At 34.1% G+C, this 25707-nt stretch overlaps 1 protein-coding gene across 7 annotated transcripts in view; it reads left to right on the top strand.

Annotated features, from left to right (window-relative positions):
* Positions 1 to 25707, top strand: part of CEP128 (centrosomal protein 128) — a 96385-nt gene that overhangs the window by 46769 nt on the left and 23909 nt on the right. For 6 of the 7 annotated variants that reach the window (XM_030274777.4, XM_072930306.1, XM_072930305.1 and 3 more), the window contains exons 20-21: positions 21682 to 21731; positions 24399 to 24422. In XM_030274777.4, coding sequence (XP_030130637.4) covers positions 21682 to 21731; positions 24399 to 24422 — 74 coding nt within the window. Of the gene's footprint in view, positions 1 to 102; positions 1153 to 21681; positions 21732 to 24398; positions 24423 to 25707 lie in introns of those variants that run through there. The other variant, XM_072930309.1, reaches the window with a different exon arrangement.

Genomic DNA, 25707 nt, shown 5'->3' with positions numbered 1-25707 from the left:
CATTAATTTTATCAACTAGTTATTTCAAACTGCAATGGGTTAGTGCTAACCAACAATAATGTTTTGTTTGTGGTTTTTTGATTTCCCTTGCTGACAAAAAAGGCAAATGCAATCAGACACGTTTCAAACCAACGCAGTGGCTGAGTAACACATGAGTTTACATCATGCACAGTGGATATAGAAATTATTTCCCAGCTGTATCATCTGGGACGTTGCACAACCTGGGCAAAAAGGGATTATACAAGAGTCTGAGGCAGTCTGAGATAGACTGCTATTGCACAGCTCACTGTGTCATGGTATAATTTTTCATTGTATTCTGTTCCCTCTGTTCTGGGAGAAAGGTGTCACCTTTTAGATTTTCTTCAGAAATCTTGTTCCAGCCTTTATTCAGGACTCCATACTGATACAACTGGGTGGAATAAATATTCTCTTAAATTATTTTGTTCATTGTCACTTTGTGCTGATTGATTTTGATTCAGATAAGAGTAAATTTTACTAAGTGTATTTACAGCTCCTAGTAGTTGACTTACTGAAAATGTTTTGTGAATTGCAGCAAAACCCAAAACTGCTTAGTTTTGGCAAGAGCAAAGTTAATTCTCTTCGCAGTAGCTGAAACATGCTGTGTTTTGGATTTAATATGGATAGTAATGTTGAAAACACACTCATGATTTAGTTGTTAAACCCTAAGTCAAGGACTTTTCAGTTTTCCATGCTCTAATGGTGAGATGGTCCTCAAGTAGCTGCAAGAGAGAATGGCCAGGCCAGGGGAACTGACAAAGGGATATTCCATGTATTAGAATATTATTCCCAGTGCACAAACACAGGAGAGTTGTTTGGAGGGAGCCAATCACACCCGGAGAAGGGGCTGGACATTGTTTGGTGGTGAGCAGTGATACTGTACGTCACTTGGGGTTTTTTTGACTTTATTTCTATCTTTTTTGACATGTGCATGTAATGACAATGCATGTGACAATGTATGCAAGAATAATGGATTTACAATCTCCATGTGAATTTAATTGGTTTGTTTTACAGTCATGTCAACTTAGATTTTTCTTTTTAATTTGAAAATTACGACTTTCATGATACCAAATCAGTTATTTTTATAAGTTGTAGAAGGTAGAGAGGTAATAAAATGTATATTTGTTAATCTGAGTTTTGAGTACTTTCATTCACCAAGGGATACATCTAAATGTTTAAAAAGGGTTTTTTATTAAAAACAGGGTGCAAGACAAAGTCTGACTGTTTTTATATCTTGAACAAATACTTTTACATACTAAGTGAAAAGCCCAGTCTTCATTATGATGCTAGTAATACAAGAATGTAAATATATAAGTAGTTTAATGGATGAATGACTTGAACATGAGAATTAGAAAAGCTACTTTCCCAGAGGGGAAAAAAGAAAACACAGCTAAAAGCATAAAAGAGTGTTAAGCCAAAAAGAGAAGGCAATCCATCAAAATGATAAAAAATTTAAATTAAGGATACAGAATGCTGGTTGGCTTTTCTAACTTAAACATAAAAAATGGAAGTATTGACACAATACTAAGGCACCCAGTAATGAAATTATGGGCAAATTCTAGGTGCAGGAATAAAGCAAATGAAGGCAGAATGTATTTAATTGATAAAAAAGCCCTACTTTTTTAAATTTTTTTTTTTTAATGCTATAGTATCCTTTAAGGTATTGCTAAATAAAATGGGTATTTAGTCAAATTTGATCAAATGGATGAAAATATTTTCTGCTGGAATGATGTAGATTTTAGATGGAGCTTTTTATCAGATTCTGTGAATAACAATGAATATCCATCTGTGTAGATGACTGTCCCCGCTGACACAAGCTATTTGAGTACCTGATATAGTCTGAAAATTCTCTGTAAATTTAAGTTCACATAAATCAAAACTTATGAAAATGAGACAGAGAAATTGTATTCTTAACAAATTTACTTGTTAATTTACTTTCTGTGGATCTGATAAGGTAGCTTACTCATGGGGTTTTTTGAGGAGAAAGAATAAAAATAGAGATTTATGGTGGGCATATCAAAAGTAGGTGGCATAAATATTTAAATTGCTTTGTCGATGAACATGTTTAAGGAAGTTTTATTAGCTTAAATAGGTTCTACTAAAACTTTTAACTATGTATTTTTTTGTCTTTCCCCTTTACCAAAGTATTTGTACGTACCTAGGATATTGTAGGCTTTTGAAACCTCCTCATGCATCTCTGTAGAAGTGTAAACATTATCACAGTGGTACCTGTGGTGCTGTGAACTGGCTGTCCCTGTGGTATAAACCTGACAAATACAAGTAAGCTAACATAGAGCTTCATCCATGAGAGAATAGAGAATGAAGTAAAATACAGTTGTGAAGCGCAGAGTTTCAGGATTGTTTACAGAGTAGCAGAAGTTTCATAGTTATCTGGTGATGCTTCTAGATCAGCTATGTTTGTCTTCCATGCTTCATAAGAGGGTCATGATGGAGAGTTTAGAAATTCAGAAGTCTAGCAATATTCATAAATACAGAAGAACTGAAGAGGATGTGACATCTGATTTCAGGTTTGCAGATTGGTACTTTGGATGCAGTTCACTACTTAGCAAGGTATTTATCTAGCATGCTACAGAACGGGATATTTCAGTATCCCATTTGGATTCCATGTTTCATTTTGGAATGATTTTGGTCTTACAATCAAATTTATTGCACTAGGTATTCAATATGTTAACAAAATAGACAGAGGTCTGAGGAAATAAAATGCATACGTTCCAGTTTCTTAACTAAGAATTTAATTTGCATTCTGTAATTGCTGAGCATGCCATGGTGTTCTTAAGAACAATTTAAAAATCAGTTTGGGTAACAAGAATTTTATTTTTATTATTTTTGAATGCCATTGTCAGCAGTTATACCCAAGACCTGGCACAAATTTCTTTCATTTATTGCATTTCAATATGATCTACTAGACTGTGTAGTCTGAAAAGCTCATCATTCAGATCAGTGAAAGTCTGTATTTGATCCTGAGTGGACCCAATGGTTTTATAAACTCAGATTTACTTTAATTGCCTTTCTAAGAAAATCTTGGAATATACTGACATGTATATAAGCTACACATAATGTTATATAGCGGTGGGCATGAAGTCTGCACAGTGTTTGTTTCAGGATAATATACTGCTACTTCAGAGAAGACATGGAGAGTCAACAAATAACTGTTTAGCAAAATAAGACCAGACATATTTAGCAAGACCATATCTGTTTTTTTTAATGAAACAAAGTTAGTATGGCTGTAGTGGTGTAAGAAGAGGAGGTGCATTGCTTGCATTTACAAGACTGATTTATCTCAAAATATTCTGCAAATACTGTTTTACACAAAGTCCCAGGTGATGCAGGACATACTCTGTACCAATTCTCTGTGTCTACTGAAATAATGCTTTACAATCACATTTGAACTATTGCATATTTGGAATCTCTTATATAGGTATAACATATATACCTGTACTGCTAAGTAAAGCTTAGGAAGGTAACAGCTGTAGTCCTGAGCTGTGATAGACTAATGTTAGATGCTCTTGTCACAAGCACAAAACTGTACTGGGCAAGCGTGTGGTGTTTTTCTTTATGCATTAAGTTTATCACTCATGCATTTATCATTGTGCATTGTCTTATATTTGAGGATACAAAAATCAAAGTTTGAAAGACTTACATTTTAACTAGTTTTAGTGATGGTGTCAACTCTATGAATCATACAGTTACCTCTAGTTTTATCACTTTAAACAAGTAAAATTGACAATGATTTTGGTAAGTGATTCCTGAAGCTTAATTTCTTTTTTTTCTGTTAGGTTCAGTCAGGATTATCTGTTTTTCAACTGCTGTGGATAGCGTAAACTCAAAAGATCCTGGTATATTAAAGTAGATTAAAAATATAGGTAAAATTTTGCTCTGATGAAACTAATCTTTTAAATTAAATTTGTTTTTTCTATTTTAAAGTCAGAAAGTCCAATTTCTGTTTGAGTCAGGAACACTAAAGCAGAAAGAGTAAAAATTTAAAATAAGAAACAGTGCAGTATTGAGTGTAAATACCCTGACACTGAGCAATCTCTGCTATTAAACTGAGGAGAAATATGAGATTGGGAACTAGTGAAAATCAAAACATTTTAAAATCTTTCTATTATGACCTATTATGTTTCATTTAATAGAAAAGTACATATGCTGTTTTGAAGACAACTTTAAGCCTGATTCTGCCCTTTCAGCTTTGATTCTTTCTTTTTTATTAAATTTCTTTTTCTCATATATTGTATGATATTGCTCTTGTACGAACAAGAGTCCTTTCTGTGGAAACAAGAAACATCACAAGGTATTTTCAGGTCATCTTTTATTGAACAGTGAATGGGAACATCAACTAGAGAGAACACTCTTTTAAGCATACATGCAGGAAGGAACCTGAAGGATTTCAGAGAAACTCTTCATAGTACTTGGTTTTCATAGTGAGCTTCAAAATGCATGAAGTTGAAATATCATTACTATTAAAATAATTTATTTATTATTAATAGTGTTCTTGCCCTTTAAATAATGCTTGGCTTTTTTAGTGTGATGGGGGAAGGAGGAGGGAGGACTTCTAAGTTATTTTAAACTTTGCCAAAATGAACCTGCGTTCAGAGTCTTAGGAGAATGGAAATAAACCCAAATCATTTGGAAATCCTGCCCTGTGGAATTTTTTTAATTGAAAAACTGGAAATATCCGACTGGACATGCATTGCTGTAATTATTTAGTATTTTTCTGGAACCATTTTCATTTGACATTATCTTTTTATGCTCTCATAAAAATATGGCTGCCATTGTAAAAAAGAGAAGGTAAGAGATGGGATCAAACTGTAGCTGTTTTAAAGACTTCCTTTGATTTCTTTTTTCTTTCTGAATCACACACTTTAGATGATTATCTGAAACTTATGTACAGTTTTTTGGTGTGGAAAGCATGATGAGTCATTTAAATTAGTGAGTTTGTACTGCTCATTAAAAGTAAGAGATTGTATTTATTAGATTTATTTCTTGGCTTACCTGCACATATCAGAAACTAAATCAGAATTAACAAAAGAAACCTGGGGGATGGGGATTCAGTGTATATTAAATAATTAAAATATATTATTTAATTTTTTATTTCTTTTGTGAATTATGACTTATTTCTTTAAACCAAGCTAAAATATTCTATGGACTAGTGGGTTTTTTGGGATTTTTTTTTACAGCTGTTGAAATGAAATTGGACTCTTTATAAGCACAATTACAGCTTAACAGTGATTTAACATTGTATAATCAAGAGAATCTTATCATTACTGTACAATTTTATCAGGACTCCTTGAATTAATATGAAAGGTGCTGTCATGCTTTTAGGTTGTGTACTATGTTTATATACCAAACTAATATCACCATTTTACAGCTATTAAAATTAAAAAACCCAACCAAAAAAACCCTACCCCAAGCAACACAGGCACTTCCACACTTGCCTTGAATTCAATATTTTTCTGAGAAGTATGTAACAGAAATATGCTATCTGTCATTTATTCTTCTTTAGGTAACAATGAAATCCTGAAGAAACTCTTCAATATCTGAAAATATGTCAGTTTATTTAATAATATGCTGTCTTATAGGAAATAAAACTGATCCAAGGGCTCTATGTTCCTCTCCTGTTGTGCCTATTCCCTTGATCAAAGCCATCTTAGTCTAAAACACAGATGAATCATGTTGGAAATTTGAACAGAAATGAAAAAATGCTATCTAAGATTCAGTATAGTTTTTTCAGTTAAAGAAGTATTTAAAATCTTTTATCTTGTTATGTCATAGATTCAATATCTTTCAAAATTAGTGCTTGTTGTAATGGTTTTGCTTAGAATTTTTCAGGCTGTAATAGAATATGATTTTCAGTGTAGCTCATTGCTATGTTAAGAGCTTTTATATCCTTTCAGCTGACATGATATCTAAGATCCTTTTTGTCTTAAAGTGAGTCCTAATGATATGGTGTATTTGGAGAATTGAAGTTTAAGTGCTATGTCAGTACCAAAAAAATCTTCACTTTGAAAAGAACTTCAGTCATCAGTAAAACCAATTCTTAATGGTGAATGTATACACCAAAATAATTTAAATTACAGAATATGCATTTTAAGTGGATTCTTGAAAAAAAAAGTCTAGCTGGTTTTGGATTTTTCTTTATAAAGATTAAGTTAAATATATTATATTTAATCTGTTTGCCAATTTTTTCTTTCTAGTGGGTTAAATAGGACAAATTCCTAGGTTGAATATTTACTCTAATCAGCATGTTCAAGGTAATAACTGTCTATAACTAACATATGTTTTTTTTTAAGAAAATGGGAACCATGATTGGTACTTTTAAATGCTTTATATATTTTGTAGTTAAAGGGGAAAATCCTTATTAAATGTTTTAGAGCCAAGCAAGACAAGCAAATTAACTATACGTTCATACAGTATGAGTGATTAGAACAATAAGCTACTAATTGTTTTTAATAAATTACAGATTCCTGTATGTAGTTTTTTAAAAACTACAGCCACATAATAATGGGTACATATACAGAGAGACTCACGGTATTTTTCTTGTTCACATCTCTAGGATAAGGTCATAACATAGTCAAGGGTATGATTTGGATACTTCTGCCTATTTTAAAAGACTTGAATTGCAGGTTATTAAGCACTGTTAGTAAATATTGTTGCTGTAAAGTTTTATTTGTTTGCTTAAACAGATACAGTATCTGGGTCAGAGAGAATGTGCTTGATCCTGGTTATGTATTAAAAAAAAAAAAGAGAGAACTGAGGGTAAAGTTTAGTCTCCTATTCCTCAGCTGAATTACTTAATTCTATACCACCTTTCTACTCTGAGAATTGTTTTTTAAAATACACATGTTCATCTTGCCATAGTTATTTTCAAGTATTTGAGCAGTACCATTGTGCAACATTATATATTTCTAGTATGTAAATTTGTGTTTAGTGGAAAACATTTAAATGTAAATTTAAATGTAAAATTTACCTTAATTTTTGTTTCACAGTTCTAACACTTACAACTTTATTGTGTTTTTTTTGTTTTTTTTTTTTGTTTTAGTATACCTGGTGAATTGAGGTGTCTACCACTAGAGAAAGAAACTAAATGCAAAGCCAAGAAAACAGATTCATTGAAATATATATGTATATTCTTCATGCATATGTACATACTGTATCAATACTGTATGTACTTCAGCTGCCAGGACAAAAACTTTGTCTTCCTGATTTTATTTATATTTGATGACTTGGCTGTAGAACATTACTTTCTTGATTGGATTGAAATTCTAGGAGCAGCATTTTCTGAAAATAAGGCTTGAAAGTTTTCTGTAACTGCTTCTACTTACAAAATCAAATGATCAGACAGTATACCACTTCTTGCAAGACACTACATAAAATTTAAAAAATCCTAGTGAAATAATTTTGTTCTAATGCTACATGCTTAAAATCCATGGAGTGCATTTTTATTAAGGAAGAGCTCAAAGGACAGAATTAAGTTAGGACACTATTGAATATAATGCAATGATCTTATAGCTGTTTGGCAATTTACAGTTTCCCCTATTAAGTTCTTAATGCCTATTACAAACCAGCTTATTTTTTAGTAGAAACATATTTAAATTGGCAGAGAACTTAGTTTTTCAGATGCCTTGTTTCTGTCAAGACATGAGCCATGAGTCATGGAACTTGGGAGGAAGTTTTGCATAGCTTCATGTCATCCTTCTTCCCTGAGGCAGAAGGGACTTTCTTTTCCAAGATGTTGGGAATGTTAAGCTGATGTTTCTCAAGTGTATTAAAGGGATTTTAAATACACTGGGTTATGTTTGCTATGTTTTATTAAAGTGGCTTCTTATGTAAGAGTGGAATGTGAATATTCTACTATATATGTGCTTATTCACTTAAAAGCTGGAGAACTATTAATACTTCATTCTTGGTCAGTGAGACTTATCTACACAGACTGGTTTCATGAGTTTGTACCATGGACTATTCATGTATTACAGTGAAACAGAGAAAGTTTCAACAGTTTCAATAAGCAACAGTAGGATAAGATCTGAACTGTAAGGTTGGAATGTTTCTAGCTTGGTGCGAAAACATCTCAAATTTGAAAATACAAAAATACTCCAAATAATTTCCAATATATGCATGTTATATACAATATATATATAGTATAACATCCTCAGGCTGGCTTCTGATATTGTGAGAAGATTGCATTATGAGGGGACTAAAACCTGAAAGCCTTCTAAGATTTCATTTTTGACCATTTAAAAAATGATTGTATTTTAAAATCTAATGTGTTTACAGTACACTGCAACTCCTATTTTGATCTGATCTTAAACCACTTCAGTGTGTGACTTCTAAAATAATTTGATTAAAGTAAGTATTTTGTAGTCTTCTGTATACAGCAGATTTTGTGTGTTATCTGGAAGAAATTTTGATTTCTAATGAATTATTTACAATAAATACAGTGTTATTACTACTAAATTATGAAAATTTCCATCCTTACTGTAATTGAGAATCAATGGTATGATTATGTGGGCCATTCAGCTGCATGATTATGCATTTTTCATTCATTAATCTGTTCTTACTATAAGAATGGCATTGTAAAATGCTTTTAGTTCACAAAATTAACATTTCATATTTCCTGAAATGGTAATGTACAAATATAGTTTGATTGAATTTAAGCATTCTATTTATTCCTACTCATAAGGTTTTTCTAACTAATTTGTTTTTGTTCATTGGGAATTTTGTTGATGATGATTCACTAACTTGTAATAATCTAGCTTACTTGAGTTGTAGTATAACAGTATTGGACAGATCCAGAAGTCACGCTGCATCTGGTTAGGAGGAAATGTCAGTACTCATAGTGTCACAAGGATCAGCTGTAATCAGGGCATTTTGACAGAGCTATATCAGCTCTGTGAATATGTGTGGTCATCAGAATCTGGGCTGTTTCCTTCTCTATCTGAATCACCAATATGGATAATGTTTTATAATGCCAGGTCAAGAAAAAGTAGCATCAAGTGTCTTGTACCTTAAAATTTGTGGCATATGTACTGTTCTCATCTGATCCGCACCCTGTAGTGTGCAAGTTGCATGTGTGTTCTGGTTCCAAGTTGCACATCTGACAATATTCTTTTTCCTGAGCAGTGCTTTTAATCTGTGTCCTGTAAGAGATGACTCTGTTTTTTTTTCAAGTTGTTCTAAAGACTTTGCACTGCCTTATTTTAAATTGCTCTATAGACTTTATTTGCACTGCCTTAGCAGAGCAAACAAGATCCAAGAGAAAGAGTTTATTCCAGAAGAAGTTGTAATACCGTTGTATTTCAGCTCAAGTAAACTGGTTTGCTAGTGTATAAAATACACTTCAAGACAGCAGAAGGACACACCTTTACAGTAAACCAAATTTTTTATTAAATGGGAAAATATCTGTTACTGATTATGCTAGTGTTTTGGGACAAATGAACTTTGAGGATCAATTGTGTAGAGAAGAAACACAGTTGTGTGTTGCACTTCAACATTATACTGTGTGTAAAGTGTAGGTCTGGAAAAGATACTGTCAGAAAGCTTGACAGAGTAGACAAACCCAGCGTGATTAATTTTAAGTATTACTTTGATACTGAAGATGTTCTATGATTTGTATTTTATTATCATTATTAAAACTATAGGTTGTCATACAGAAAAAAATGCAATCCTTATGTCTATTAAAAGGTGTTTTCAAGAAAATATGCTGGCAGCAAAAGTTGTTGCAGGAAAGGAAAATTATACTAGAAAAAGGAGTAAAATTATAGAAGCTGCAGAAAAGCATACAAACTTCTGGGTAAGAGGTAGAAAAAAGTATCAGTTGAAAATGGCACATACTCCACTGCACAAGAGAAAGAAAAGAAAGAAACTCAAATGTTGCTATTCAGTTATAATATAATATATATAATTTTTCTCCTAATATTCTCTTCTCTTTTCGGAGTATAGGAGAGATCTCTTCCTCAAATCTATGTATAAAAAGTTCTTGAAAAAATTTACTGGAGTTGTTGTACTGTAGATTTTTGCAATTAACTACGTGGAAGGAATAAGTTAGTGCATTTAGATAGTGTAGTTTTCAAAATAGAGTTTTAGATGCTAAGCAAAATGTGCCATTCACTGAAAGGTAAAATGTTTGCCAGCTGAGCTGGTAAGTCTCAGTTGTATATCATCAGTTCCCGTGGGACAAAAACAGGATTGTCCCACCAAGGAATAAACTTAAAGCCTAACTTCAGCTGAAAAAGTTAGAAGTAAACATTACTATTATGGCTTTCTTCATAACTGTGAGCTCAGTTTATTGCATCTTCTTCTGTAGCATGTGTAATAGACAGTTATATAATTTCTAATTGTGTTATGTTGGGTGTCAGTGAGACATGCTGACCTCTGTGCGTGCATGTTTATTTGGATGAAGAAGGTGTTTTCTTAGAAGTTGTTTGGGTCCTGGTGATACATAGGGCCATCTAGGAGAATTAAAAGCTATCTTACAGCATTTATCAAGGAGTGAATCCCATGGAGATGGGACTTTTTTTGTGTGGTTTACTCTTCGAAAAAAAACATCCAAGCTCCTAAAAGATCCCTTTTTTCCTGAGATTGGTAGGGAAACTTAATTTCCAGACGAGTATCTTTGTGCTTCCCATATTATCTATTCTCCTATGCTGTGAACATTGCAAATGGATTGTTTAGTTCTGATCTTCAGACAGCCCAATTAAGTAATGCACTTCTAGGCTTGGGAGAATCCCTCATCTCAAGTAACAAGGGACCTTGACTAGAAAAGCTTTCTGTCTTGCAGCTGTTGGCCTCCTTTGGTTGGCCTAGTTATTTCAATTCAAATGAGCTGCTTTAAAAACCTGGATACCCTTAATCATTGACCATTCCTTAGCTGATAGGTCCAAGATCAGTTCTGTGTGTATTTGCATTAAGATCTGCAGCTGCTCTTCAGATGTAGCCAAAAGGAAATTTGCTGATATGCATAAATATGGTTGGGATGATAAACATCAAAACAAGAAAATCCTAGTATATTAAGAGAAAGCTTGCTGAAACAAGTGGCATTCAATTTCCTGTTTTGTCATTTACATATGCCATACCATAATTTTTGTGTAGCTACCATGCCTATAAACATATCAACATAATTTTCTAAAACAAGAAATGACAAATTATCTTTCTAGCTTGCAGTTGGTAATTGAAAACAAATTAACTTTCAGTTTCTTTCTGTGTTCTCCTGGAAAATTGTATTCATTATCAGAAAGGAAACGTTTCATTCAGGAGAGAATTGTAACAATTATGTATTATATGCAGTGATAAAACAGTGTTGAACTGCATTTTCTGTTCAAAGTGTCAACTGTTATGAGGACCTTGCTTTGAGTCATTTCTTACTATATTTTCTTTTATATAACACTGTGTGGTTTTGGTTTTTTTGTTTTTTTTTTCTTCTTTCTAGGGTATTTAATAGGTTTTCTAGGCAAAACTGTGTGAGAAAAAGCCATTGTCAGTTTCCTTGCATATATCTGTGCTACAGACAGGTGGGATAGTAGCTCACACACACAAATCCAAGATAATCATGAGTTAGTGGGTCGAATTGCAGTTTTCCATTCATGGAGACATTTAACATCTCTGCAGACAAAAGGCAGAATTCTTATTTCTGTTTCACTCACTCCCATCAGTGCTACTTTCTCCATCTCATGTTCCATGCTTCCTCCTCATTGGACCCCTCTATAATCATATATTACTCAATATTTGCCACATAGAAATGTCTGGTTTTTGCCAGTATGCCTTTCCTCTTATAATGAGCTAAGAGCTTATAGAGGTCCAGTTTTGTCATTTTGCCAAAGCAGGACAAAGTAAGCAAGAGCAATGCACAACCAGAGGCAGGGAGCAAAGAGACCTCCCTGCATTTTGGCAAAATGCAGCTGCAAGTGTCATCTATGATGGGATCTGAGCACATCTGGCAGAACTGCAGCACTTGGTGCTGAAACCATGTCAGCTGGGTTGGACTGGCTTCTGTGGGACACGAAGAAGGAATGATTGCATAGCCATTAGTACCCAAACTAGCTTATTTGAAGCTATTAGTAAAGAATTTCACTGTAGTATAAATGTGCTATTAGATTGTTAAGGTTGAAAACTGATGGCTTCTTAGCCAAATTTGTGAAGTAGAATCTGAAGTATTTATTCATGACCATTGTATGTTAGATTTTTTTTCTAAAGTCTGTTCAGGAGATTCATTTTGAGTAGGAACTTTATTGCCTGTGTTCCAGCACTGGCTGGCTATATTACTGCTGCATGAGTAATCAATACCTATATATATTATAACAGTTTCAGTTTCAAGGAGTAGAATCAAGTAATTGGCATTTAAAGCCTTAGAAACATTAATAATCATCACACAAAGCTTAGTGACTGTAGTTTTTATAACTAGTAAATTTGTAATCATAAAATGTCAACATCCTGAAACTCCCAAAACATTTCCAAACCAGCTATCCAAGCCATTAATTGAAAATAATGGGGAAAAAAATGTTAACTGCATTTTTGTTATTTGTTGTGCCCCATTTTAATTTTCATGGCAGAAGCCATGCCTTTCAGATAAACATATTGCTTTACTGGATCAATTTTCCATGATTTTCTTCATGTTTGGTTTTTTTTTTTTTTTTGGTTGTATCATTCTTGATATCTGCAGTTCTTGTTTTCAGACAAGAAAGTTCTTATTTCTGTCTTAATTATTAATTTAGTGTGAAATATTTAAATGAATATTTAAATGAGTTTTAAAAGAAATTGTTAAATAGAGGCATAAAGAAAATTGTAGCCTGCAGTGGTTTTCTTTTTTCTGTCAGTAGAACCATGTCTTAGAAGGCTTCAATAACAAAAGCTATGGTGGTGTCATCCTACAGCAATGAAGCAGATTAAAGTCCATAGCGCAAGGACACTGATACAGAAGGTTTAGTATTCCTGGCAATGAAAAGTAGCTGCTTAAGGCTCAGACAAGTTGGTTGATTAATGAGTCTGCCTAAAACTGAAATTCCAGTGGTCTGACTTTATAAGCTTTTTATATGCTTTTACATCTCTGTAGAGAACAGTTGAGCAAATAATGCAAACAGAAGATTTTCTATAGCTCTGCAGTTGTGACTCACTGTGAGTGAACAGCTTTATTGCTATCCCAGCTGTGTTAATTCTGGTGTAACATCTCTCTAGATTCTAGAAGGGACCCTTGATTCTAATCTGGCTGCAATTCAGCTTGCTTATTTGGACACTACTTCAGAGAACAAGCAGTACCTGGGTTACCACCTCTGAATTTGTCATAGTAGCAGCTGTTTAGAGACGACACTCATAATTCTAGATTAAAAAAAAATCTTAGTAAATATTTGTGTTAACATACAGACTTACTCTTCTATGTACAAAGATGTGTTTGGCACTTCAGGATTAGTTAATACCAATCATGTGTGGCTCAAAAGCTGCAGTAAGGCCTCCAGATATGATCTGCTGCTTATAGGAGAGCTTCTATTTTAATAATAAGCCACACATTCTTGTTCTGTCCCTTTACTGTAAATAGGTCTAGTCCCTTCTTCTCTTCCTCATTCTTCCCACACAGTTTCTCTTCCCATAGACACCCTTTTCATTAGACCTTGTTCTTGCTTGAACTTTGCTTTTTTTCCTCTCAATTCTGTGTGTTACAATGCGTGCTGCTTGGCGTATAAAGGAGAAAGAATTTTGGATTAAGAGGCTATAAAACATTTCAGATTTATAAAAACTAAATGCCTTGATTGAAAAAAATTACATTCTGAATGCTAACTACCAGCCATAGTCTGCTTACTTCAGAAGTGAGATTGTTCAGGGGTTCTAAATACTGAGTACTAGTCTCCAAACTTTTTTGATTGCATGCCCCATCAGTAAAAAAATCGTGCATGCCACCCTAATATATGTATATTTATTTATGGACAATAAGTACATATAAATATACAACTTGATGATATATAAATATACACACCTTTGTGAGTTCAACCCCACGGAACTAGAACACCTGCCTTGATCACATTTTCATAATAAAACTGTCTTTGAACTAGAACAAGACATTTTTATCACCTCAAGATTAGCCTTCCTATTTGTCTTTATCACTAATTGTTTCCTAATGAAACTTACTGGAACTTACTAAAGCACCTAGGAAGTGATGCCTGTTTTGGGAAGTTGTTCTCTAGTGATTATTTTTTTTTTTTTAACTATAAGCCCCAAGGTCCTTCAAGAGCTTTTGGAATCCTCTACAGAATGTCCGCTGGTACATAAGCGTCATTCAAAGGAAAACAACAGAATGCTTATAACTGTGCTTCAAGATGTGTTAACTGCATCTATATTTACAATCCTCTCTCATATTCCTCCTACAGTAGTTTCAGTTGAGAATCAGTATGGTCCTAAACAAATATAATAGCCATCCTCTCTCTCCCAGCTCATACCTTAGGCAGTTGTTAAGACATGGTGAAGTTTAGGACTGTCGTCACCTTTTGTATTCATAAGGAAGTTCACAGGAATACTTTGCATGGATTTCAGTGCACTTTGTTTGAGCTTCACGTCAGAAGATAGAGAAATATTTTCTTTAGCCATGTTCAAATGAAGCACAGAAAATTTCCCAGGAATAGAGGGAAGCCAGGAATAGAACTAAAAGATCTCATGTAAGCTTTGGGAAAAACCTTCTCATTCTTTTGATACAGGCCTCTTAAAAAGCAGCACATTGGGACCTATAATTTTTTGATTGGTAACCTTATATTTTAGTTTTTTAATATATTTATTCTCATATTCAGACAAACTATTGCAATGCAATCATATTTGGACTGTAGAAGAGATTACAGCAACTCGGCCAAGTATCTTGTGTACTTAAGCTGTGTATTTGAATATATATATATGTATCCACTCTTGCACTCCTGAATTCACTGTAAGGCAGACACTGAAGTAGTTCAGTTAATGACAGGTATAGAGAGGTTATAAAACTGGTGAGGAGAATTTTGGACTAGTTCTTGGGACAAGTAAAAAGTTGGAAGAGGTTTTCTAAATGAAGTGTGGGAGATATTTATAAGTGAATGATCTACATCAAATACCAATCAAAGTGAAAGGGAAATAAAGAGAAATATCAGGATGAAACAGAAGGAAGACTTATTGAAGGAAGCAAATCAAAAGCAAGAATTATACGTATAAAAATGTTATTGACAATCCAGACATCATATTAGAAACAAAAGGAAACTTTTTGTTTTATGCAATACACGCTTCAATTATAGAAACTCATTGTCCCAAAATGTTCTGGCATCCAAAACAATAAATAGGTTCAATGAATCATAGAATATGCTGAGTTTGAAGGGACCCACAAGGATCTCTAAGTCTGACTCCTGTCCCTGCACAGAAGCGCCTCAAGAATCACACCATGTGCCTGAGAATGTTGTCTAAACACTCCTTGAAATCTGTCAGGGTGGTGCTGTGACCACTTCCCTGGGGGCCTGTCCCAGTGTCCAGCCACACTTTGGGTGAAGAACCATTTCCTAATATTTAACCTCAACCTCCTCTGACGCAGCTTCAGGCCATTCCCTCAGGTCCTGTCGCTGGTCACCAGAGAGAATAGATCAATACCTGTGCCTCCTCTTCCCCTCATGAGGAAGCCGTAACTGCAATGAGGTCTCCCCTCAGTCTCCTCTTCTCCAGTCTGAACAGACCAAGTGACCTCAGCCACTCCTCATGTGGCTTCCCCTCAAGGCACTTCACCGTATTTGTAGCTCTCCTGTCTTTTTTATACTGGTGCCCAAAACTGCACACAGTGTTCAGGGTGAGGCTGCCCCAGCTCAGAGCAGAGCAGGACAATCCCCTCCCTTGTTTGGCCTGGCTGCCCATGCTGTGTCTGATGCACCCCAGGACAGGGTTGACCCTCCTGACTGCCAGTTCACTGCTGGCTCATGTTCAGCTTTCCATCAGCCAGGACCCTGGTCCCTTTCCATGCGTGCTGTGGTCATCCTCTTGCTCTTCTTGAAAATTGGGATAACATTTCCAACTTCTGTCAACTGAGACCTCTCCAAATTTCCAAGACTTCTCAAAAACTGTTGAGAGAGGCCTCAAAGACATAAGCCAGCTCTTTAAATATTCTTGAAAAATCCCATCAGGCCCCATAGACTTCAAGGGACCCAGGAGCAGAAAATTCCACACAAATTCAGGATTGGCAGGGAGTTTTATTGGTTTCACAGCCATGGTTCTGCTCAGAGCACTGGGACCCCAGATCATCAATGGTGTTGAAGAGAGAAAAAGCATTAAACACTTCCCTGCTTTGTCTCTCTCCCTGTTTGTGTGGGACACATCCTGTAATAGACTCATGTTATTTGTGCACTGCTTTTGCCATGAACATATTTTTTAAAACTTTTTTTAAGAAATAGTCAAGTTTATGGAGGCCGGCTAGGTCATGGATTGTCCAGATGTAGTCCTGATTTTTTGCTCAGATGCTTACATATTCTCTCAGATGCTTATTTCTGGAGCTGCCATTAGAGTAACTAATATTACCATTTTTTATCCTCCTGTCTGCTCATGCTTTTTGTCTGATGTGAGGTACAGACTGCACGATTTTAAGCCTAACCCAGTAATATATCATCCATTCCTAGAAGTCTTCTAAAAGTCATAAGTATAACTTGAATAGAAATTCTCTGAGAATATTAAATCACACTTCCCTGTTGTCCCTCACAGCCCCTAAATGATTGTATTTCCCTTCTATCAGCTCTCCTTTTTTTTTTCCCCCAATAAAATTAGTAATAGTTTCTGTGCAAATAAAGAAATATAGACCAGGCCAGACTGGAGATGTGAATGTTTAAAAGTTTTGCTACAAAATATCAGTCTTGCCTAAGCCTCAGGGAGTATAAAGAAAACACTATGTTCTGTTTCTTGTGTAGTATTAAGTCTTTTAGGGAATCTGAACAGTGAATTGTTTCCTTCTTTATTAACTTCTGACACCTTTCTTCTGTTTCTTCTGTTATGATTAGAGGTGCTACTTCAGGTTAAGGTAACCCAATGCATCACTGTAGGTTGAATAATCTGCTTTGATTTTACACAGTAAACATACAAGTGTGTACCTAAAAGTTATCAAAAGAATTAGTTAATTTTTAAAAAGTTCAAGTTTTCAGTAAAGTATACTTTGAAATCTTGACTGTGTTACTTGCTAACAACTGCAGTAGCTAATAAATTGCTACGAGCTAAAAAGGCACAGAATAAGATTTGTTGTGTGAAGGGAAGAACTTGTAAGTGGTATGTGATTAAACTTGGCTGTGTAGATAAGTAATTTCTAACTCAGAGAAACTGCTTTATTCAGCTGCTTGAAAATTCCTTCATACTGGATGGAAACCTGCTTGGCTGCCTTATGCATCTACAGGAATGCTGCAGTATGTGTTCAGCAGTTTTGTGGGAAGCATCTCCAAACGATGACTGAAAACTGTAGGATGCATATTTGAAGTAAGAATGATGGGAAATACTTGACATAAAAAAGCCTTACCATTTTTGATCAAAGCAAATTTAAAGGTAATATGATCAGGGTGTCTAATTAAGTGATTTCTCAAGAGTTTGGTATCCACTTATATAACTTAAAACCTTAATGTCTAGGGTTACAAATTTTGGGAAATCTAAAATAGTTTTACTAATATATAACTGAAAGCCCTGACTTGTGTTTTGGAGAAGAGCTTTTCTTAGCTTGATGATGCAAAAATTATGCTGGCAATATTTTCCAAACTACCATTCTTTTCTGTTAGTAACCTGGATTTCTTGCTTTAATGCCGTCTAGTAGCTGGATTTTTTGTACTATGTGAGTTGTTCTTTATTTTCCTAGGTGATCTGCAACTGTTAGGGAGCAGTGAGAATATTCAGTCAGGTCCACCAGTAGCCTGAAGATATTTAGGATAGTTTACAGCATATTACCTTTGAATGCAAAACTGAATTATTGTGTGAATGTCAACTTCAGAGTACTCTGAATCACATTTTTGGATTTTTCACTGTATGAGTAGATATCTATGGCTATAAGAATTGATTCTGTGTGCACTTCTGTATTTGTGCATTCTCTTTGGCTAGAGAAAGGTAAACATAAAAATCTGGTATTTGTCCAATTTGTAGATTTTTCTATGACATGTCAGTCTTCTCTGAGAATGTGAAGAGGAATGTTGTCTGTCATTATCTTCAGTTTCTGAGATGGGATGTCATGCAGTGTTTGAAATCAAGAAACTGATGTTCTCACCTTTGTTACACCCAGTACAAAGATAGAGTTGAACATCTTAATTGATAAGGGAGTTTTAACATTCTAGTTAGTTATTGGCATATTAATGGATCAGCTAGGATAAATAAGATAGTACTGTTGCATTTTACTCATTTCAATCAATAAATATCTGTTCCTAAATCTATTTTCTGATACTTTTCACCAGCAGTAAAAATTATGACTGGGGCGTTTGCATGTGAAAAATCTTTTCAAATAACCTTTCTTTCCCTCACTTGTCCGTATGGTATGATGGAATATGTAATCTTCATCTCCAGCTTAGTATTTACAGTATTTTGAAATATACTGTGGTGGTCCAGTGTCAGGAAAACTGCAAGAGATAAAGATTCTGACAGAATGTTTTAAATAATAACCTATATTTTTCCTGTAAGTTTGATTAGTCACATATAAGTCACTGTAGTGTAACTTCAAGGACACTCAGTTGGTGCTTACTGATGCATTTGGAATTTAGACACTGTAAATAAATTGGTTTTGGATGGCTACACAAAAGTAATATCCCTAATTTTGCAGTCAATATCCTGAACTTGCTTTTGATTTTGAGCTGTTTTAAACGTCTGAAATATATCTGATTTTTTAAATAGTTTTAGCTTATAGTTCCTTATTGGATTGCAAGCTTCATATTTAGCTAGAAATAAAAAGGGAGTATATTGATGAATATCTTTATTTCTACATCTCATTTCTCTTGTTGTCTTTTTCCATGTATTATTCATCTTTTGAGAACAGCCATCAATGCCTTAAGGTGCCTTTTTCAATAATGCTATTTCTTCTAGTAAATTTATAAATTGATGTGTTCTGTGCCCCATGAGAATAATGATGTATTGCTTTGAAAAATCCCCAAGTACCCTGTGGTTACATTAAGCCTTGAAAGAAGATGGTAGCAGGATTGTAGCAACCCATGCCAGCATGCAATTTCTTTTATGAACAATTTTAATTGGAAAAACTCAGAGGCTGTTCATAGGATGGATGAAAGGAGCTTCCACTAGGGCCAGTGACCATCTTTACTCTGCTACAGACACAATGCATTCTGTCTTAACTTTATTGCAACATTATTTTCTGGCACATGACATAAAGCATAAAACATATATTTAAGTTTGCACAAGAACTTAAATATGGGAAGTATTGTACATATGATAAAATAAATCAACAGAGCTTTTCAGATCAAGTAAGCAAAGTTATTCTGTCAGGGAAAATGACATCCAGAAGAATGATATAATATGCTATATATGACTTTTTTTTTTTTTATCTATTGCTTTAGTTTTAATTTTTTTTTTTTACTTCAGCTTTGGAGAAAACATACCATTACTTTACATGGAATACTAAATGGAATCATCAGTTGAAATACAGAACTTGATTTTTGAATATATGTTCATAAAGGATGGCTCTGTACAGGGGTATATTTTGTCAGTTAACACAATTTGAACACCTGCCTGCCCTTCCAGGGACAGAGTTTTGTGAAGCGTCCTGTGGGACATCTGATTTAGGCTGGGATAGAATAAAGTAAATGGATGCTACATAACCCTAATTTGAGATGCAGAGCTTTCAAATCTAGAGACTGTTAGCAGAAATCAGTTCAACTTGTTTTGCATTTGTAGAAGATGTTTGAAAGGAACCTTGTAATAGCAACCTTTTCACTTAGAACGATTGTGTCTGTACAGTAGAATCTTAATTACTACATTAAAATGAAAAGAAAGCAAAGTCAAGTATAATAAGTTAGGGGTTTTGGTCAGATGGGACATGGGGATGAATTTTTCATTTCCCACCATTTTCTCATAAGACTTATTCCTTGCTCCTACATTTTTTTAAAGCTTTTATTACAATATGAATTTTTATCAACTTACATATAATACTGGAATATGCCCAAAGAAAACATACAGGGTAGCTGCTTTTCAACCCAAAATTCTTGTACTAATGTTGATGGCAGTACATTTGGCTACAGTAGTTTATGTGGCTGTTGGATCACTGGACTGAAAAAGCATACCAAAGAATAATTCAGAAAAACATAGATGCACCAAAACAAAGTGAAGAAACAGTAATTTTACTAATTTTAAAAAAGGATTTGGAAAAAGTGACATAGAAGCTAAGCAGAAAGAATAGCAAGTCAACCTCTCAGCTTGTGAAAAAATTAACTAAAATTTTTTACGTGGTATCTGCATCTCATAAAGGACTGCTGCTTGGAAATAAGTCTCAATCTACATGCAATCAGAAATTAATAATAAGCTATGAAAAAAGAGGGTTGGGGTGCTCACAGGAAGATTTCATAACAGAAGGAGAAAAGATCAGAGATACAAAGGAGAGATGACAGATTAATGTCAATAGAATATTTTCTGTAGTTACTATTTTAAATCATTGAAGCTTATCTTTATGACTGTGGAAGTATCAGTAAAGTTTATTTCTTAAGGAAGCAAACACATGTACTTTCAGTTACCTGTTCTGTACTAGGATGCTGAGGGAATTGACAGTCAGAATTTACTCCTCTGATGTTGTCAAGGCAGTTTCATAATTTCATAACGCTCCTAATTGCTAGCACACTGGAGCATATCTGAATTCAAAGTCAGTCTCTGGCTTAGATAAAACAATGCTCTTCTTGTGCAAAACTCATGAATGAACTTCTGATAGTTGAAATAGCCATAAGCCTGCAGCATATTTTTTTGGTTTTCCTGCTCTTTATGAGGTTATAACTTTAAAGTCCCAGAATGCTACTAGTTACAAATTATCAAAAACATGATTTTAATCATAAAACTATGTAAATTAAGTGAAAGGGAAAAACAACTTATGACATAAGCCACAGAATTCCAACAAAATTAATTTCTAATGTGAAATGTTACGTATGTGCATATGTGTGCCAATATCTATACTTGTCACACATTACAATAAGATATTAGGATTTTATCTTGTAAAGACTGTAAGGTACTTTTCTAATATTTTGACAGAGTGAATTATTTTCCTTAGCAAAATTGTTCCATTTTAGTGAGAGGAGGTAATTATTGTCAGTCAAAATAGTCTGCAGTATTCTACAGTAACTTTTCATATATAATTGCATTGCCTTGACAGTCAGTTTTACTTAATTTTTAGACAGTCTCTTTGGTATTTTTCATTCAATTCTAAAAATGTACCAGAAGATTTATTTCAGTATAGAAAAGTTTATCTGTGAATCTTAAAGCTCTTTTCCCCCCAGTCAAACTGTCATTCTGTGTTCTTGAGGCTGTTTAGTCACCTCGACAGCCCATGCTTGGAAACAATCATATCACTGACACATTTAATCTATTATTTAATCAGCTGAAAAGAGGTGTAGTGAAATCTGTAAAATAAAAAACTCGATGGCTGTTTTATACAGTACTTTTTATATGAGGCCATGAGACAGGAAGTTGAATTTACAAGTTCCATTTTTCATTTTGCAGAGCTATTAGAGAAGACACACAGAAGAGAGGAAGAAATGGGAGCTCTACAGGTATATTTTCTGCTCAATTAACTAGCTACATATTTTGTTACATTTCTTAAAACTACCATACTGTTACAACATGATGATTTTCTGAACTGCCTTATAGCTTAAATTCAGATTTAGAAATGTATGCAGACAATTGCAGACCCAAGAGTTAGTAATACTCACTGCTGGGTTTTTTCACTGGTTGGGTTAGGTTCTCTGAACTGTGTTACTTTCTTTTGTAACACTAAATAAAACTGAAAGTAAAGTATTCCAAGTAAGTATTTAAATCCTCTGAAGCACTAAATGTTCATAGTCATCTTTTTGAGGAAGAATGGATCAGTCAGGATTTGCTAGGACCTGATACAATATTATAAATCGTTATCGTATGTCATCTAGCAGTAAAGTTGTTTGTGCTAAGCACTTTAAATTCGTACTTTAAAAGTCAGATTTACCCTAAGCTCAGCTTTGGAATAGTATTTAAGCATTGCAGTCAAAGAAAACATATTCCTTTCAATTTGAAATGGCTAAGAAAGCAAAAACAGGCTGGAATGTCTGAATTGGGAAGCTAAGAGGGAGGCTAATGTGTGTATTCTTCAGAATACAGAAAGAGAAAAAGAAATTTTTAACAACAATTTGCTACAAACAATACCCAATATGAATATAAAAAAAGTTTACATGCAATGTGAAGAGTATCGATGAGTCAGCATTCTGTAAGTGTACTGAAAGCAGAACATTTGTGAGGGGATTGATGAAGATAAGGCTCAAAAGGAAAATGACATTTTATATTTACCTGAGTTTTGACTCAGAAGTTTGTTTGAAGATAAACCTTCTCTTCTCATATAATAAATAGAAGGCATTTTGAAGGCTAGAGGTATCAAAGAATTTAGTGTACAAACAGTTTGATCCAGTAATAGGAGACAAGTTGCAAGACCCAAAAGTTGCACAACATACCAATCCAGCTGTTTCCTGTTCAAACAAAAATCTTGGCCTGGCTTTCTGGCAGCTCAAGTTCAACAGGGCTGAGAGCTTGTCTGCGTAAGCAGTTTACACAGGTGCATATCTAGTTACATCAATGTAAAAAGATCTCCTTTCATGTGAAGCAATTCTGCATCTGCTTTCATGTGAAGCTTCATGGTTGACAAATTGCTCTAATGATATTACTTCTGATTGAATGAGGAGTAATTTTAGACTGCAGGAAGTTGCATCATCGTAGTGTCTTGCATGGCTGTATGTGCCTGACTGTCATGTTCCTGATTAAATTGTGGTATTCCTTTCTCTAGCTGTCACTTCTGGTAAAGTGTGTGAATTGTAGTGCTCTGGCTGCTGTTCTTTCATACTCAAATGCTTGATAGCAGTTTTTTCTCCCTTCAGATAGCCATGCTTTCACAGTCAAGTAGTGTATAAATTATCCATGGTAAATTTCCTAATACATTAGATGCTAGTCCAGAAAATTATCTGCTGAGATTGTAAGCATTTATATTTTTAGAATTTGGCAACTGTATCATGCACTTTATTTAATGCATGAGTTATTTTGAAAACATTCTTTATTCTATCATTGGAACCATCCTCACTCACTCTTAAGACCTTTTTTGCAAAGTAGTTCTCTTTAAATAAAAAAAAGTATTTGAATTGCTCTTCATTATCACCAGAATTTTATGAGCCCTGTAAATACCATCTTTTTTATGGTAATGAGTATGTGCTTTGTTGCAAAATCCTTAAATAAATATCGGTATTTGCCACTGCAATTTTGTGGAGGAACAAATATCTCAGAATAAAAATTTCTGAGTTTTCAGTATAATTGTTCTGATGTATGGAAATAATCTGTATCTCAGGCCTGCTTTTAAGGAAGAACAAAGACTCTAGCAGGTGATACACTACCTTGCCTGAGAAAAAAATTGAGTAAATTTGAATAAAGTAAGATTTCCTGTAAGGTCTTAATGGTCACATACTCTAAATGTGAACTCACCTGAACACTTAAATATATGTTTTGTCAAATTACTTAAAATACCATACCTAGTCAGGATATAGTACCAGAGTACACTATCTTGATTTTACTCAGTTCATATTTTTCTTAAGAATACTTCACAAAGGGAAAATAACGTTGACATATATACAGTAAATTAACTAATTCTGGGTTCTCTGTGTTTTGTGCTGGATTAAAACTAACAGAAGTTTGCTTTATTTGTTTGACTAATGTCCTCCTGTTATTAATAAAACATTTTTCAGAGCTATTTCTGGATGAAAGAATAGTGATATAGAATTTACTTTTTAGTTTTCTAATGAAATGCATAAAAGAACCTGAGGTTAAGATGACAATGAATTCCAAATCATGCTAGATTTACAGTCAGAGATGATCAAAAAAAGAAATCATTCTTTGGGATATGTAAGAGTAAAATCAGCAATATTGAAAACCTAATGCACTAATTGAAAAAAAATATATTGCTGAGTAATTTTTGTCAAATCCTTTCTCACCTTATTTCTGGATGCTTTCTTATTTTTGGGGCTAATTTCTTAGTGAGATAGTATGATAAAGATCCAATGAAGTAAAAAAGTTCCTATTCAATGAGTTTTTTACAAAAAACTGTATGTATTAGACCACCAAAACCCCCAAATAATCCTGACCATCATTCGCTGACTTACACTGTGTTTATATTCTTTGCTTTCTAATGGCATCTTATATTTTGCTTTTAGGAACGTATTATGGCCTTAGAAATGGTAAGTTTCTTAAATTAATTTCCAAACCAATCCCAATTACATAAAAGGTTGCAGTTCTGGATTTTTAACTGTCATTTTACTTTGAAGAGAAGATGTGATAATTTTGCACTGCAGTTCTGTGTAGATTTTTACTACAGTACTTGTGTACTCATTATATGAAATACAGTGTATTTCAGTGCTGTTATTTTTCTATACAGTTCAGTCCTCATCCCATCCCTGGGAAGAGAAATGTTGTAGATTTTATCTATACAAAAGATGTTATTTTTCTAACACTTCTAATGGTTGAGGTCCATGTGATCTAATTATTTCAGTGACTGCTCTGTGTGCTTACTTGTTTGGTCAGGGACAGAATCTGTTCATCTGCCCATATCCACACAGCAACTAAAAGAGTAAAGGAATATAATTTTAACTACTAATTAATATAATTTAATATGACATTAAGTTGGAAGAACAAAACTTTATGCCTGTACATGCTGTGAATGCATTTTCCTGATATCCCAAGGTAGTAAGTCCGTCAGGTGCAATAGCTGGAATGAGCTTCAGCTTGCTCTATGAATTTGGGACCATTCTTCTTTCCCTTCATGTAGGAATGTCTAATAAGATATCACAAGTTGTATGTATCAGGCCCACAGTTCCTTTTCATGAGAAATCCAGAAAATTTCATCTAAAGAAACCACTACTGAGACAATATCAATGCTGCAAGTATAAACTTCTAAAATTTATTTGTGCAAATTATTACTTTATTCTTTCTGATAGTCTCTCCATCTCTGAAAACAGTTTCTGATTTCAAAAATATATTTAAAAATATATTTAAATGTATTCATTCTATTAAAAAAAAATCTTTCATTCAGTCATGAAAGGCCCTTTGCTGTGCTGCAACACCTGCCTTGTGGAAGCAGGAAGCTGATGCTGACATTCAGTGTCCTGGCACTTCACATTCTTCATGGTGCTGTGTCAGGTGTTGACAGGACATTAATTCTGTTCAGGGCCTTCTCTTATTCATGGTTTCCTTACATGAAAACCAGTCAGGCATGTATCAATTGACATCCATTTCTCACAAGCCATGCATTAAACTGCCTGCAAATTCCTTGTCCTTTCTGCTTCCAGAGCTATTTTGACACAGGCAGAGGACAGTTGCTTGCAAATACCTCAATGTCATGCAAATTCAGTCTGTATTATGTGACAAATTTTCTTTCTATTTTTTCTGGAGCTTTTCTCCTTTTTATACTTCCAATGTCTCTGACTTTAAAAAGGAATATTTGTAGGTTATTGTTCATACAGAAGA

Source organism: Taeniopygia guttata, chromosome 5 (assembly GCF_048771995.1).
Source record: "Taeniopygia guttata chromosome 5, bTaeGut7.mat, whole genome shotgun sequence".
Taxonomy (NCBI): domain Eukaryota; kingdom Metazoa; phylum Chordata; class Aves; order Passeriformes; family Estrildidae; genus Taeniopygia; species Taeniopygia guttata.
Note: the sequence above shows the minus strand (reverse complement) of the source record. Positions and strands in the feature narration are given on the sequence as shown.